Source organism: Poromitra crassiceps, assembly GCF_964638095.1.
Source record: "Poromitra crassiceps genome assembly, chromosome: 2".
Classification (NCBI taxonomy): domain Eukaryota; kingdom Metazoa; phylum Chordata; class Actinopteri; order Beryciformes; family Melamphaidae; genus Poromitra; species Poromitra crassiceps.
In genome coordinates, this window is record NC_139624.1 from 15,263,060 (window position 1) to 15,281,167 (window position 18,108).

General features: G+C 43.4%; 1 protein-coding gene across 4 annotated transcripts in view; it reads right to left on the reverse strand.

Annotated features, from left to right (window-relative positions):
* Positions 1-16,160, reverse strand: part of galnt11 (UDP-N-acetyl-alpha-D-galactosamine:polypeptide N-acetylgalactosaminyltransferase 11 (GalNAc-T11)) — a 28,704-nt gene extending 12,544 nt beyond the window's left edge. Inside the window, exons 1-5 of one of the 4 annotated variants that reach the window (XM_083658167.1) lie at positions 15,964-16,160; positions 10,591-10,856; positions 6,323-6,446; positions 4,466-4,632; positions 1,374-1,499 (exon numbers count right to left, since the gene is read on the reverse strand). In XM_083658167.1, the coding sequence (XP_083514293.1) occupies positions 1,374-1,499; positions 4,466-4,632; positions 6,323-6,446; positions 10,591-10,822 (649 nt within the window). In that variant the 5' untranslated portion in view covers positions 10,823-10,856; positions 15,964-16,160. Of the gene's footprint in view, positions 1-1,373; positions 1,500-4,465; positions 4,633-6,322; positions 6,447-10,577; positions 10,857-15,963 lie in introns of all 4 variants that reach the window. The other 3 variants (XM_083658169.1, XM_083658168.1, XM_083658170.1) reach the window with 3 other exon arrangements.
* Positions 16,161-18,108: the final 1,948 nt, after the last annotated feature.

Genomic DNA, 18,108 nt, shown 5'->3' on the forward strand with positions numbered 1-18,108 from the left:
AAAAAAAAAAAAAAAAAAATTACTGTTTTTCCACTGTTTCCACTGTTTTTCCAATGTTTTTCCACTGTTCCACTGTTTTCCACTGTATACTCAGTGTATATATATATAAATAAATATGTTTGGTAGATCACTTTGACTTGGTCATTTTAAAAGTAGCTCCCAAGCTGAAAAAGTGTGGGCACCCCTGCTATAGAGCAACCATTCCCAACCTGTGGGTCGCAAAGGTATTGCAAGTGGGCAGCTAAATCATTTGCAAAAACACTATGATTTTTTTTTTTATTATGTATGAGAATGCATTCCTCCATTGTTGAATGATACTGTTATTCAATTTGTAATCAATTCATCGTTAATTCGCCTATTGCAGACAGCCCCTCACTTTTAGTTTCTGATGTATGATATGTGTGAGAAGGCATTATTGGGCCTCCACATTGTTTACGCTCAGATGTGGGCCGGCAACTTTTGACACATTTTCAAGTGGGCCCTGAGCGGGAAAAGGTTGGGAACCGCTGATACAGAGAATGGGAGGGGGAGAAATGTTGCCAGGTGACAAAACCCTCCCAGTGCAAATTAAACCATACTCATAAACAGCCCAATTATCAATGTTACTAGTCAAAAATAACAAACCAATAAGAAACCTTCACAATACAAGCCAATGTGAGCTGTGTTGACAAGTGACAAACTACCAGTAGGCCTAATCTAGTAGTTTGGCTGGTCACCCTACTTTTATGTGCTTTAGAAATGATATTTAGTGTTTGAATCTCATAGTCCTCTTAACAAAGAATGAAAGGCAAGGCTTTATTTGATTAAAATCTGATGAAACCCCAAAACAGTCAAAAATCTATCTTTTCTCATAAAGTTATGTTTATCCACAAATTCGCCGTTGTGACTTCTGACTAAAGATGACAGAGCAGGTCACATGGTGTAGCGGTTACAAATTCTTTTTTTGCTTGTGACCCCACTTTGACGTCACGTGACTCTTTTCACAGAATTGTGATTTAAAATAAAAATTCTGACTTTAATCTAATAATTCTGACAACGAACCCAGAATTCTGACTTTAATCTCAGGAGTCTTCTGACTTTTTCCAGAATTCTGACATTCAACTCAGAATTCTAACTTTAATCTCAGAATTCTGAAATTAAAATCTGAATTCTGAGTCAGAATTCTGACTTTAATCTGAGAATTCTGACATTAAACTCAGGCCTGAATCCCCCTTTGATAGTTTTAAATTGTGTGTTGTGTTAATAAAAACAAAAAACAAAAAACCTAACAGGCAGCCCCATGTGAATTCCAGGCGACCTCACTTGGGGTTGTGACCCGAAGGTTGGGAACCACTGGACTGTCGTGAATAAGGACATAAGGACACAGGATGTACCTGTTGCATGTGAGGCTCCTATCATGCGTCCTCTGATGAGTCCTTCTCTCTTCTGGTTCCTCACCAGCCGAACCTTCCCCTTCAGGTCCTCCTTGATGTACCGCTCCAAGTCCTCCTTCAAGTCCTCTGGTGAGGGGGATGAAGTTACAGTACTTTTCTAAATATCCAGAGTGATGAATTCCTTGCTTGTAATCTGATTACTTACTGTGGCTATTAAAGTGAATCTTGAATATGGATAATACAGCAGCAGCTACTGGCCCATTACGTCGTAGGGCGACAATGAGGTCAAAAGCAGATAGTACCCTCTGCTGTTTAAAAGGAGTATTGCACAATTCATTTTTTCATCCCACTGATTTGAATCGTCACACGTATAGATAATAAACTGTCTCGTGATGCATTGTTACATCCCTACTACTGATGACGTGATCATTTTGGTCACTACAATCGTGATATGACATTTCTATACTATTTCTTCTCTAATTGCTATGCTGGAGGAAAAAACATGAGCTAAAAAGGCTCAACATCACATGGGTGAAGGACTGGCTACTCGTGTTACCTCCGGCTTGGTCGGGCGTCCATACAGGCACGATTGGCTGTGTCTGCGGGTGGGAAGCCGGATTAAAGATGAAATGAACCCAACGGAAGCCAAGTGGCGCGTGGGTCGAAGTCACGTTTCAGACTGAAAACATAACTTGTCTGAGATGAGAGGTTGAGAGGCGGGTCATAGTAGCATGTCGACGATTTTATTTGACAATTCTGGGGACTGGAATTGGCTTTGGCCAATCCTAATAATAAATCTTGAAAAACTAACCTTTGATGTGAAAAAGTGTGAAAAACTAAAGAAATTTTATTTTTTGTGAGTTTTTTGCATACATTATTTAATAGGTGCACCCAGGTATTTGAACTAAAAGAAAAGAAAAATCATTTTGGGGTTCAGCTCGTCTTTAAGGGTATGTGTCCTGGTCGCTGCACTAGCGCCTCCTCTGGTCGGTCAGGGCGGAAGGGAACTGGTGGGAATAGCGTGATCCTCCCACGTGCTACCTCCTGCCGGTGAAGCTCCCAGCTGTCAGGTGAAAAGCATGGTGCTAGTCTACGGCTCTCCCCAGATCGGCAGAGGGTGGGGCAGCGACCGGGGCATCAGAGGGAAAAACTGGCCGAGCACAATTGGGGAGACCATCGATCATTTCACACTCTATTCAAAGAGCTTGATCAAATGAGTGGTGAGTGCATTCTCCCTTGGCTCAACTGTAGCATGACCAAGCTTGCATGAAGTCTATGAGGATATCTCCTTGTGTGGCGTCCAAGAGACCATATTCTGTTTGATTATTTGGTTAATTTTGGTGATACGCCGTTGTCCCGTGGAAATCAATCAGTTGAAATTGGTTGAATTGATCACGCAACAACAGTAGTTTACCTAGCTCATGTTTGTGTGTTGACATGGCTCAGCTGTTTGACATTATCATCTGACACATCATATCAGCATTTTGATGAACTGAAACTAGTTTTGCAACTGTTGCAGATCAGTTTCAGATCAGTTTCAAGTGTGTTGCAGAGGGCTTTACGCCATGCAAATCAATTGTAACTTAGTTCCACCTACGTTTCCACCAACTAAAGTTGCGTGAAAGTTTCACCGTGTACACCCAGCCTAATAACATCAGATTTAAAGCCATTTTCTGCATTGAGATCTGTTTTGTTGTTGACTATTTACTGAGTGAATGCTGTGAGATCTGTGTTCTGTTAGCAGTGGCATCTACAACGATGACATTTGTGTTCTGTTGGCATTAGTGTCAGCAAAGATGACGTTAGGTATAGTAACGTGAAATTTAGACCCATCTGATGCCGTAAGATCTACGTTCTGTTAGCATTAGCATCTACAAACATAACATTAGGTCTAGTAACTTGACATTTTGACCCATCTGGTACTGTGAGATCTGGGTTCTGTTAGCATAAGCATCTACAAGGATGACATTAGATCTGTGTTCTGTTAGCATTAGCATCTACAACGATGATGTTAGATCTGGGTTCCGTTAGCATTAGCATCTACAAACATGACATTAGATTTGTGTTTTCTTAGCATTAGCACCTACAAATATGATGTTAGATTTGTGTTCTGTTAGCATTAGCACCTACACATATGATGTTAGATGTGTGTTCTGTTAGCATTAGCATCTACAAACATGATGTTAGATTTGTGTTCTGTTAGCATTAGCATCTACAAACATGATGTTAGATTTGTGTTCTGTTAGCATTAGCACCTACAAATATGATGTTAGATTTGTGTTCTGTTAGCATTAGCATCTACAACGATGATGTTAGATCTGTGTTCTGTTAGCATTAGCATCTACAAACATGATGTTAGATTTGTGTTCTGTTAGCATTAGCATCTACAACGATGATGTTAGATTTGTGTTGTCAGCATTAGCATCTACAAACATGATGTTAGATCTGTGTTCTGTTAGCATTAGCATCTACAAACATGATGTTAGATTTGTGTTCTGTTAGCATTAGCATCTACAAACATGATGTTAGATCTGTGTTCTGTTAGCATTAGCATCTACAAACATGATGTTAGATCTGTGTTCTGTTAGCATTAGCATCTACAAACATGATGTTAGATTTGTGTTCTGTTAGCATTAGCATCTACAACGATGATGTTAGATTTGTGTTGTCAGCATTAGCATCTACAAACATGATGTTAGATCTGTGTTCTGTTAGCATTAGCATCTACAAACATGATGTTAGATTTGTGTTCTGTTAGCATTAGCATCTACAAACATGATGTTAGATCTGTGTTCTGTTAGCATTAGCATCTACAAACATGATGTTAGATTTGTGTTCTGTTAGCATTAGCATCTACAAACATGATGTTAGATTTGTGTTCTGTTAGCATTAGCATCTACAAACATGACATTATATTTGTGTTGTTAGCATTAGCATCTACAAACATGATGTTAGATCTGTGTTCTGTTAGCATTAGCATCTACAAGGATGACATTAGATCTGTGTTCTGTTAGCATTAGCATCTACAAAGATGACGTTGCCTCTAGTGACATGAGCTTTAGACCCGTCGAGATCGGTGTCGGCGTGGTTACCCAGTTCGCTGCAGTCGTCGACCAGGATAATCTCATGCAGCAGGTGGGGCGGTGTGCGGTCCAACACACTGTGCACCGTCCTCAGCAGGGCCGACCACGCCTCGTTAAAGAAACAGATCACTACACTGGCAGAGGGTAGAGCCACAGGATACACCTTATTCCTACACCTGAGAGAGAGAGAGAGAGAGAGGGAGAGACAGAGAGAGGGGGAGAGACAGAGAGAGAGGGGGAGACAGAGAGAGGGGGAGACACAGAGAGAGAGGGGGAGACAGAGAGAGGGGGAGACAGAGACAGAGACAGAGAGAGGGAGAGACAGAGAGAGGGGGAGAGACAGAGAGAGAGGCAGAGACAGAGAGAGGGGGGGAGACAGAGAGAGACAGAGAGAGGGGGGGAGACAGAGGGAGAGAGAGAGACACAGAGAGGGGGAGAGACAGAGAGAGAGGCAGAGACAGAGAGAGGGGGAGAGACAGAGAGAGAGGCAGAGACAGAGAGAGGGGGGGAGACAGAGAGAGAGACAGAGAGAGGGGGGGAGACAGAGAGAGAGGGAGAGACACAGAGAGGGGGAGAGACAGAGAGAGAGGCAGAGACAGAGAGAGGGGGGGAGACAGAGAGAGAGACAGAGAGAGGGGGGGAGACAGAGGGAGAGAGACAGAGAGAGGGGGGGAGATAGAGAGAGAGACAGAGAGAGAAAGAGAGAGGGAGAATAATGAGTAATAATTACAGTATCAGAGATCATGGTGGCCGAGTGAGCAGAGCAGAATCAGCTTTATTGGCCAAGTATGTACACATACAAGGAATTTGACTCCTCAAAGTACTCACACACAGAAAAAGGTACAAGTTAAAACAGATGAGGCACGGGTACAAAAATGACTTTTCTTTTCTTTTAGTTCAAATACCTGGGTATGCAGTGCACCTATTTAATAATGTATGCAAACAAAATCACAAAAGTCTAATTTCTTTAGTTTTTCACACTTTTTCACATCAAAAGTTCATTTTTCAAGATTTCATTGATAACAGTAATGTACAGTTTGCTGACGTCACCTAGTACTATCAAATTTCTACCCCATTTCAACCAATCATATCATGACATGCAGCTGTCAATCAAATCTTCATTTCAGGATAAATTTCTCTTCCAAAAGAAAGAGAAAATGGCACCTAGTGCCTGTCATCTGGCAGAATTCCTATCCCATAAACTAACTACTAACTTGGCCAATTGTTAGAAACATGAACAAAAAACAAAAACTATAATCTCCAAGAATGCAAAGAAATGTAACTGGCTCGTTAAAAACGCGCATTCCAGGAATATTATTTACATTTATAACGATAATGGCGCGCGCCTCCGAGCCTGACAGCCTCCCTGGCTGTCAGGGGTCGTCTCTCGGAGTTTCCAGGCGGGCGGGCAGCACCCGTGCATCGGATTGTCCGCTCGCTCCGCACGAAGCAGCCTGGCTGCCTGGTACTCCACGGATCCCACTCGCGTAGCACGACAACACGCTGAATCCCACCGGATTTGGGGGTGGAACACGCCAGGATTGGCCAATGCCAAAGCCAGTCCTCAGAATTGTCAAATCAAATCATCGACACCGTATATGGTCCGCCTCTCAATTTGTTTTCAGTCTGAAATGGACTCAGATGCACGTGACGAACGGGTTCACCTCGACTTTAAACATTTACACAATGTTGTGTTTACTACTACAGTGGAATCCATCCGCTTATAGTGATCACTATAAGAGGAGTGCACTGCAATAAGTGTGGTGTAAAATGTCTATTTTAATATAAACACATAACATAAGATGCTTTGGATAAAAGCACTGTATAACAGGTGTGTAAAACAATGGGTAGACCCGTGGGTCTTACTGGGCATCCCGGGTGTCGGGCAGCTCTCTGTGGTAGCCCAGTCTGGTGGAGATCAGGACATTGAAGGCGTGGCGATGGTAACCAGTGTCCCTCACCTCCTGATCTGCCTCACTGAAGATCATACCTAGAGAGAGAGAGAGAGAGAGACACACACAGACACAGATAGACAGACAGACAGACAGACAGACAGACAGACAGACAGACAGACAGACAGACAGATAGACAGATAGACAGACAGACAGAGACAGAGGCAGTAGTTATTATGGCTGTCAAAGTTGGCCAAAAATGACATATAATATGTCAATATCTATTTTTGCACATTATGTCCATAAGGTGGCAAACCAATACAACGAGAGACAGTGCATACATACATCTGATAGATGCACCTGGCAAGGGGGAGGCCAGGCTTCACTGCAATATGTCCTAACCCGACATATTTACACACTACATCTTCTAAATGCAACTGGGATACATCATCAGTATCATGTAACCTGGGGTCGTTGGGTGTTTCGGGTCTCACAACATCATACACACTTGCCCAGGTGACCCATAAGGACATAAGAACTTCTATCGGTTTCAACATAGACATGTCCACGTCCCACCGTCAAAAAACGCAATTGACGACAATCGTCGTCATTGGCACTCTATGTTAGTATTTGAATTGACGACGATTGTCGTCATTGGCACTCAATGAGTTAATTGGTTAATCCCCCCCCCCCCCCGCGGCCCCATAAAGATTACGTTACATAAGAGATATGTAACGTGCGTGGGGTGACTCACTAGCAGGTGTGTCCGCAGATTTGTTGTTGTACTCAACATGGTATTCCAAAAATATTCTGTGGTTTCCAATAGCGAGCCCTTATTCCCATGCCGGAGCCGATGGTCAAAATTGTAAACTGCAGTACACCACCAAACCACTGAGCACCGAACCCATACATCTGGCACTGTGGAGCAGTTGAAACCCAAAATTAATCAGCCGAAGAAGGTACAGTTTTATTTCGATTGATAACGTGTATATCGCGTGCAGCCATTTGAGCCGACCTCCCAGACGAAGAAGGAAGAATGACTGATGAGTCGCGTTGAGGCTATGTGTTGTGATTGTCCGCTCCTGGCTTTGTTGTTGTCTGCATCAGCCGCCTCCATTTTGTCTTGTGTCTCTCATCAAACAACAAGCCATCTCATGTCAAGTCAAGACATGTCAGGTGGTCAGGATAGGTCAAGCTGTTAGAGCGGAGCGCGCTCTGCTGGATTATTAAGGATTTACATTAAAAAAAAAATATATATATATATTATTATTATTATTTTAATTCGGATGGGTCAATTACATATCGAACATCACCCCCCTCCCCCCATTCAAAGTTACATTCGAATTTGGAATAAAAAGTGACAGCTCTAGTGCATCATGCACATCATGCATCTGCAAAATGTGTCTTTTTAATACTGGATGTCTTTGAACTTTAAATATAATTTAAGGGAAAAACAAGGAAATAAAATGAAAATCAATTATTATTTTTAGATAAATAAATAGGCTAACTAAAATAAATAATATATAAAAATAATAATAATCGTTTTATCTCGATTATCTTGTTTTCATAATTGTGGGAATCCAAAATTGTAATTGAGATTGAAATGCGATTAATTGAGCAGCCCTAGTTTGTTTCCATCGAGGCATCCAGTTAGGAATCTGAGTATAGAGGTCTGCAACCCAAAGCCCAAGTCACCTGACACTGAAGGCTACCTGCTATTGGCTACCTGCTATTGGCAGGGTGGGGCTTGGCTTTTAAATAGGTCACTTTGTTCATGTGCTTTTGTCTGTGGTTCGAGCTGTGCTGGAGTGGACGGACACGCACGCACGCACGCACGCACACACACACACACACACACACACACACACACACACACACACACACACACACACACACACACACACACACACACACACACACACACACACACACACAGCTTCACAGGTTATAAATTAGTGATAAATTAGACCATTAACTCATTGAGTGCCAATGACGACTTTAGTCATCAATTGCTTTAGTAACGTTGAGTGCCAAAGACGACTAAAGTCGTCAATTGCGTTTTTTGACAGTGGGACGTGTATCAAAGCCAGATCCATCTCCTGTGAAAGTATGGTGGCTGTCGAATGTGTAAAAGCTATTTTAGGGACCCATTAGGTGGCGACGGTGCTCTCCAGATTAGAGAAAGGCCAGGAGAAAAGAGAGAAGAAGTCATGAGGAAACGGAAATCACATCGATATGCATGAAGCATAACGTTAGCTGTGCCTGTGAACAGCAGTCAATCTGCTGACACCACAATTGAGCTCCTCCGTCTCCGCTGCAATAGCCCCTCCATATGATTTAGTTGCCGACACCAGCCTCTTTCTGAAAAGTTACATTATTCTCAGCTGGGAGCCGGGACAGGTTGTGAAAAAGCGGGGGGATGCAGCGCACTTTTCAGTGCAGACGGAGCAAAAGCAGAGCGAGAGCAAACGCAGCGACACTCAGAGTCGCGCAGAGACACTCCCACGAAGGAGGAGGAGGAGGGGGGTGGGGCACGCAGGGCAGCGTACAACACACAACACCCGCACAGCAGGCTCGATTGACAGAGACAGGCAAACAAGCTATCTGATGCCCACCAGCAGTAAATCAAGACCAGCAAGAAGGTGTAGGGTCTGCGCACGCAGGGGCCAGCGCTGCTGGTTGCAGCTAAAAAATATTATTTTGCCAAACAAAATTCCTTTGTTTTCACTGTTTTATTGAAGTAAATTATTTTTGAGGTGTCACATCAGAAAATATTACCTTCAGAGTCAGTCATGTGCTTGAAATGCTATATTTCACAAAAGGCTCAATATCTCAGCTTCTAGATGGAAACGCCAATTTTTTCTGTTTTTGACCTATCTTCTCCGGCTGATAACTAAAGAACGGAAAATGATATCAATAAACTTTTTTTTGCTGCTGATACAACATGATATCAATAAACTTTTTTTTGCTGCTGATACAACAGAGTCTCATCGTTCTTTGTGCGTGTTCGGTGTTTACATAGTAATATCACACAATATTCTGTGGGCCTCGAGAAATCACTGAAAACGCTCTGAAACTCTGGCACTGGGAGCGTCCGTTCTCCAAAAGTGGCTGGCACTCAATGAGTTAAATGGGCAAAAATAAAACTACAAAAATCGTCCCATCAACCGGCGGTGGACTGAGCTGACCGTCGGTCGGCCATATATTTGTCCAATCGCCCAACCCCCTAGTCTGAAGGCATTGATTTGTTTCTGACACTGGGAGGAGTAGGAAAAACAGTCAAATCCGCCAAAACGACTCAATCTCTGATGATCTCTCTTTTTTTTTCTTTTTTTAATGAGAATAGCGAATATCTGTACATTACAGTACTATTACAAATACAGTTACAGTATTATGTCAGACACCATCTCTTTTCTATAACGAACAAAAGACAAACATCTCTGATGATCTCTTTGAACCAAATCACACACATTGAGGCTCTTCTATGTGATATTTTTGAGAACTAATGTAACAAGTCATATTTGACACTTCCACTCACTGAGCCCTGGGGAGGCCCCTAACCCCTAACCCTAACCCTAACCCTAACCCCTAACCCTAACCTCTAACCCTAACCTCTAACCCCTAACCCTAACCTCTAACCCTAACCCCTAACCCCTAACCCCCACCTGTCCTATCACATGACCCAAGCAAATCATAGCCCAGGGGCCGGATGCACAAAGCACCTTAAAGGTATGTTTCAACCTGGACCCTTTTCATATTTGTTTATGTATAACTATTATTTGTGTAACTAAGTCATGTGAGCAGATTTTTTTTAAATTGGTGCTGTATTGACTAAGATGGCTTCAGTCGCTTTTCCCACATGCCCCTCCTTGGGGGCATGTGGGATCGAACTCCCGCTATCCAATCAGAGAAATGACATTTTCTGGGAAATGGGAGATCAGATCGCGATGCCTTTAAAGGACTATTATGTACTTTTTTCATCCCGAATCCAACGCCGCCATCCGTGAGTCTCTACAACTTACGGTTGTGGAGATACGTCCTCCCTGCCTACAGGGCTACAGGAGAGAGATAGAGGACAGTGGGGGTTGAGGGTCCCAAGTTACTGACCAAACACTCTATTTCAGTGATTGCAGTCAGAATTTAGAGCCATTTAACACTTATTTTAACAACAAAAACATCGCTGAATGCAGCTTTGAGGCTCTACAAATGTAAACTTGACTTGAACGCACCGCGCTGACTCACCCATCTCCGGCGACAGCTCCGCTCCCTTATTGGCCGGCGGCCGCGGTCGGCCCTCCCGCCGCTCGGCCAGGCCCTCTGTGATTGGCTGGCCGTGCTGCTGGGGCGGGTGCAGCGGCGTGCGCCCGCGGCCAGGCTCCGCCCCCAGAGAGAAGTAGAGGAAGAGGAGGACGGACCAGGTGGCCGAAGTGACCAGGCAGCCATAACAGAAATACCTCAGGGTCACACTGGACATGGTGCCCGAGCCAGCATCGCCTCACATCACACCGCTGCAAAGAGACACACACACAGAAGACACTTCTAAGTTCTAAACATGAAGTCTGGACCAGGGTCCGTTCGTCTGGGCAGGATATTTGCCGGTTTTACCCTTCTAGACTTGAGGGATCTTTCTTTCTAAAAATGGGGAAATGGTCCGTTTTTTCTGGCCGATGGCGAGTAGAGCGGGCGGGGGGGGGGGGGGGCAGAGCGGGCGGGGGGGGCGGGGGGGGAGTAGAGCGGGCGGGGGGGCGGGGGGGGAGCACGCGGGCAGAGGTGAGGAGTGGAGTGTTGTTATTATAGATTTTCACCTGAGACCAAATTGGGTCACATCATGTGTCCCTGAACTAAAATGAGTTTGTCACAGCGTGTTGAGGTCTCTCCAGCTGAGTAAAGGGGCGGGACTAGGGGTGCTCCAAAAAAATCGATTCTGAAAGGATCGCGATTCTTAATGCCACGATTCCTGGATCGATTCCAAACTCCCAAGAATCGATTCTTAAAAAAAAAAAAAAAAAAAAAAAAAATTACAGTGCACCTGAACGCAACATGCAAGATACCGGCTGAATAAGTGTCCAAATGTTCATGTCATTTGTGTACTGTACTGCCACAGTGCCACCACCTCTTGCACTTGGAGCGCGTAGTAGCTCTGGTTAATGTATTCCCCCCAAAATCTATAAATCCTTCTCAAAGTCTACAGATCCCCCCCAGCCTATAAATCCATATTATCTGAAGAACATAAGGGGGGAATTCCCCCCTAGTTTGCAAAATGAATTTAGGCCCTGACTGTAATACTTCAGAAGTTGAATTTGAAGTTCAGCATTAATACATTTGTCATTTTTTGTCTTATATTTTACCTTTGTGTGTTATTGCAATATAAAACTACATAATTGAGAATCGATTCTAGATTCTGGAATCGAGAATCGTTGGAATCGAGAATCGATTCTGGAATCGGATCGTGACCCCAGGAATCGGAATCGGATTGGATCGTGGCTTAGCCGGATCGGAGCACCCCTAGGCGGGACATACTCCACTGCAGGGAGAGACAGGAAGAGAAATGAAATGAAGAAGTAAGTAGGCTACACTGAGCCATGTTTTGACCACATTTCTTGACCCATGTGGTAAACTTTGATTTCTAACTGTTCGTTCTTAGTCATTTCAAGTAATGTGCTGTGCTGAGAAAGAGATCTAGGATTATTCAATAAAAACGATTAACGATTCTATTCATGTGCTGATACGACGATCGTTTGAGAGTGAAAGCGCAGTCTACTGAACAACATAATGGCATCCATTGACTTTTAATTGAGTTTCATTGACTTTATCGTGGGCCGTTCACTGTACTATGTAAACAGCGGTGCTCTGAGCAGCGCTCTGAGTATGAACACCTCGGCCCCGAGCGGGGAGCGCGCTCCCGGTTTGCGGAGCTCCGCCTCACGCTGCCTTCCTGGAGTATGTCCTAAGCTTAAGTGGGAGGTTGATGTGTGTGGGAGAGCTGATATCAGCAGCTTTCAAACTCAGCTTCAGTGTGGTGGAGACAGGCTGCTTAGAGAGTAATGGGGGTGGGGGCCCTCAGGTGGCACGAGAGGGAGGGGAGTGTCAGGTGACATGGGAAGGGGGGGGGGGTTTGGGGGGTCAGGTGACAGGAGGTTTGGACTTTGCTGACATGCAACACCACTTTCACCTGACGCATTTCTTCAATGGTCATAAAAGTGGAATCAACTGTAAAACATGGAATATTGCAGCATTTTTCATAATTTGGCTGAAATTGCTAAAAGTAGACCTAATCAAAATGAGATCTAGTTATTGTAGTAACCTAAATGATTTCATAATTGTGTGTGGTGGTGACTAGGGCATTCACGACTAGTGAATTTTACTAGTCGACTAGTCGTCGCTAAAGGTAGTCGACTAGTCGTTTTATTTTATTTTATTTTTTGTTTTTTTATCTTTAAGAAAGAACATGAGGTATTTACATGACATACATGGACTATCATATCCCATATCCCCCACAAAGAACATCAAAACACAACAAAACAAAACAAGAAAACTGCATAAGATACACAATAATCCTAGAACAAACAAGACTATTGGACAAACAACCAAACAAAAACAATGCATTCAGCTCCTATCCTGATAGGCCTAATGACACTGGGGTAAAAAGTTCTCAAAGTCAAACTCTGTATGTGGTTGCCATATTTTGGGGATGTCTAAGAATCTGCCTTTGCTCTTGTAGTAAATGTTATCCAACGTATGGTAGCTTGAGAGTTCATTCCAACAGTGAACTACAGCTGGGGGATTGGATGCTTTCCAATTTAAAGCTATGCATTTCCTAGCTGCCAACAGGGCAAGATCTATGTATTTACTTTGAATGCATTGTTTTTGTTTGGTTGTTTGTCCAATAGTCTTGTTTGTTCTTGGATTATTGTGTAGCTTATGCAGTTTTCTTGTTTTGTTTTGTTGTGTTTTGATGTTCTTTGTGGGGGATATGGGATATGAGATATGATAGTCCATGTATGTTGTGTAAATACCTCATGTTCTTTCTTAAAGATTAAAAAAAAAAGAAAAAAAAAGGAAATGTAAACGACTAGTCGACTACTAAGCACAGTGTCGACTAGTGGTTTTACTAGTCGACTAGTCTGTGAATGCCCTAGTGGTGACCTGCAAAACCCCTTCACATGGTGAAAATTTGACATTTTAAGTTTTTTTTTAATATTTCCATCAATTAGAAACTCTCCCCTATATATACGTTTTTGAATGACTGAGACAACGCTGTATTTTCTACAGTGTATTTTCTACAGTGTATTTTCTACAGTGCCATTCCACCAAAACCATCAGAATACATACTTTCTCTTTTGTTTTATGAAAATAATCATTCGCCATGATGTACTATGGAAATGAAAGTAACCAAATCACTGGACAGGACAGGATGCTGGACAGGAGGAAACCACTATGGACTGACCACTACACTGACAGACAGACAGGCAGACAGACAGACAGACAGACTGTCAGGCAGACAGACAGTCAGGCAGGCGGGCAGACAGACAGACAGGCAGACAGAGAGACAGACAGACAGTCAGACAGACAGTCAGGCAGGCGGGCAGACAGACAGACAGACAGGCAGACAGACAGACAGACTGTCAGGCAGACAGACAGTCAGGCAGACAGACAGACAGACAGACAGGCAGACAGACAGACAGAGAGACAGACAGACAGAGAGACAGACAGACAGACAGACAGACAGACAGACTGTCAGGCAGACAGGCAGACAGGCAGACAGAGAGACAGACAGACAGACAGGCAGGCAGACAGGCAGGCAGACAGGCAGACAGAGAGACAGACAGACAGACAGACAGACAGACTGTCAGGCAGACAGACAGTCAGGCAGACAGACAGACAGTCAGACAGACAGTCAGTCAGTCAGTCAGGCAGACAGACAGGCAGACAGAGAGACAGACAGACAGGCAGGCAGACAGGCAGGCAGACAGGCAGGCAGACAGGCAGACAGACAGACAGACTGTCAGGCAGACAGACAGTCAGGCAGACAGACAGGCAGACAGGCAGACAGACAGACAGACAGACTGTCAGGCAGACAGGCAGACAGGCAGACAGAGAGACAGACAGACAGACTGTCAGGCAGACAGACAGACAGACAGTCAGACAGACAGACAGACAGACAGACAGACAGACAGACAGACAGACAGACAGTCAGTCAGTCAGGCAGACAGACAGACACCTATATACAGTATCTACAGATTTCTTTTGTGAATTGTGAAGCCAGTAAAACAGGACAGGCTTCAGTTCTGTTACATAGCCTGGCCCTTGGACTTATCTCAACCCTGTCAGCAACTTCATAACCCCTAAGTTTACTCATGTGCAACAAGTTACTTATTGCAATTTACCAGTGGCTACTTATTACTTTTTGACTTATTTACTTACATGCAAAAATAATGTCAACGGTGACTCACTGTTGTACTATGCACATATGTTTTGCATACATCTTTCTTATTTAGTCCTATTTCCATATTACATTATTGCTGTTACATTACATTTAGGGCTGCAGCTATCGATTATTTTAGTAAACCAGTATTCTAACCATTATTCCAAATGATTAATCGAGTCATCGGATAAGATGCCGTTCAGGCTGAAAACACAACGTAACGTTGGCAGAAGCAGGTAGACTCCGGAGGTGGAAACACGACAGAGTAAAACCAAATTATAAAACGGAACAACAAATAACGACATAGCAGCCAGACTCTGTGCTGGGATCTGGTAGCTACCCCAAAGCCTAATATGACATCATCAAATGTCTTCTTTTGTCCTAACAGTCCACAACCAAAAGATAAGTTTACTGTCATAGAAGACTAAAGAAGCCAGAAAATACTCACATTTACATTTGAATGTGTTTGTTAAGAATTAGTCTTAAACGATTATCGATTAGGAAAAATAGCTGACGATTAATTTGCTGCTGGTTGAATAATCGATTAATCATTGCAGCTCTAATTACATTACATCATTTAGCAGTAGTGAAATCAACTGTGCAACACAGTCTGCATCAGCCTAGACTTTTTTAAAGTTATGTTACACAGTATATTGCACTATTATGCACCTATATTACATATTCCTGCTTTTTTCTTCTTATCATTCGAGTGTGTGTGAGCAACTGCAATGTAACCCAACTTCCCCTGGGATGATGATCAATCAGTATCCCTGATTCTGACAGCCTGACACACACACACACACACACACACACACACACACACACACACACACACACACACACACACACACACACACACACACTTAAGGTAGAGCTGCTGACATTGACCCTAGAGATGATATGAAGGCAGTAAGGCACGGCAGCTTCACTGCGTATTAGCATTAGCACTACTAATGCTAAATTGTGTCTTGGTGGATGTTCTGCGGCTGTGTGAAAAAGCTGAAATCCCACCAGAGCTAACGTTAGCAAAACAGTGTTCGATCATGGAACTCGTTGGCTTAACATTTAGCAAACATTCACAAATCAGACATGGAACCACGCTAGAACCAGAACAACAAACGAAACGCGTATGTTGTCTTCCTAAAACAGAGCTTTTAACAGAAACACCATACACCAAAAAACAGACTTACAGTTGGTTAGCTGTTAGCCTGTTAGCATGCAGCGGTTTGCTCAGTGGCACTCCGGCCGGCCAGCTCGGGGCCAGCTGGTTGAAGCCGTCAGGTTACAGCGTTATAGCATGAGTAACATTTGTTACCTGCACTCTCTCATGGTCCTATCCTATCCTCTGCCTCCAGCTGCCAGCAGACCTCTCCAGCAGCAAGCTAGTCTGGGCACCTTCCACCCCGCTTTTTGTCATGGGGGCGTAAACCCCGGACCCAGAATTAACACCGGATGGCAATGCGCCTAACAACGTCTTTGTTGCCGTTAGCTTGACGCGGTGATGTTACCTAAACTAGAGTCTGATCAAAACAAAGCTAGCGTTACATAAAACAAAACGTTTATGCAATATGGCATCTCCGCCACCACCGCCTGACACACCGGTCAAAACGGTGAAAGAGGATTCTGATACTTGGGTCAAATTGTCAAGTTAACGTGAAAGTTGACGAGCTAGAAACGCTGCCATCCGGTCTAGGGCGGGCTCTAGGCGGGAACCAGTAGGGTGACAAAATCAATTGTGGGCGGGAGCCAGGCTCTTTCTCGCCGAGAAGAGCCTGGTGACGCGAGGTTAGCAGCAAGCTGACAACATAAAGCACAGGACTTCCGCTAGGGACTTTCACGATAAAAGAAAGCCAATGGAATGGAGTGCCGCAGGCGATATCCCCACACCCCCAACACCCCCCCTCAGGATGGCGAAGGCATGACCCCATCCGATCCGATCACAGCCATGGGATCACAGCGGAAAGGAGCGGAATGGGGCGGGGTCGTATATGGGCGGGGCCAGGTATGGAGCAAAGAACGTACATTGATAAGAGGGCAGGTCGCAGCAGCAGAGCTACGCCTCCGCCATCTTGGCCCTAAGGAGACTAGTTAAACCTGGCTGTCTAGGGTAAAAACAGCATCCAGTAATACAAAAGTAGGCTACCTCTGCCAGTTGAACAATGAAGAAATACAATAAATATGCATACAATTCTAACTATTTAACTATTTATTTATTTATTTATTTATTTATTTATTTATTTATTTATTTATTTATGTAGGCTATTTATGTATTTATTCAATCTATGAATGAATCAAAGCAGAAACATGTACCAAACATGTTTGTAAACAATCATTCCGAATTTTATTTATTAAATAACAGGCTACAGCACTTTGAAATCATGGGTTCAGATTTACAAATTAAATTCAATTATATATATATATTTGTAAGAAAATACACATGTATTGATGTCCTTCATGCTGCATTACAGTTGCTGTAAAAATTCACTGATTACAACAATATATCCAGACCATTTCTAGAATCGAAAAAACAAAAATGTCCATCTAGAATGTGCAATCATGTATACATCTACCCATAACAAACATTCAAGTAAATGTAAATTAATGTAAAAATGTAGCGGATAGGCCTGGAGAGACTGAACCTGGATAGAAAAGTGTTGTGATTCTAATTTGAGATGATAAATCTTCCACGTGAGATCAATGTTTGATGCTTATTGGATCTACATCAGTGGTTCTCACACTTTTTGGGCTTCAGTATGCCCTTTCCCTGACTTCTGTATCCAAGTAGGCTACCCCCTTTACCCAACTACAACTGTGCTTAGAAAACTGCAAGAGAAAACTAGCATAGGATGCAATGAATGAATGATAACCTACCTTTTGAAGAATACAACAAAATAACATTACAAAATAAGAAATGGAGTGACAGAGTTGTAATTAGTGCCTCCTGACCAGATTTAACATTTCATTTATTTTCATGATTTATTTTTACATTTTTCCATTTTCCAAGTATTACCCCCTGTATGTATGTACACCATAGGGGTATGCGTACCCCAGTTTGGGAACCACTTAAACATTGAAATCCCTTGTGTGTCCTCTCTGTCTGCATTGTGATGCTGTTGTTGATGCAAGGGAGGCTGATTAGGGGCCAATATGGCGGCGGTGTTGCGTTGGCGCTACCGCAGCGCCTCTAGGGTCTGTTTCCAAAAAATTAATTATTTCCGGCTCTTTCCTTCCATGCTCTTTGATATGGTAGAGGGTAAGGTATGGAAGGGATATCGTACTGAGACAAACACCACCATCTGCTGGACGACTGTAGATAGATCATTACAGTCAACGAG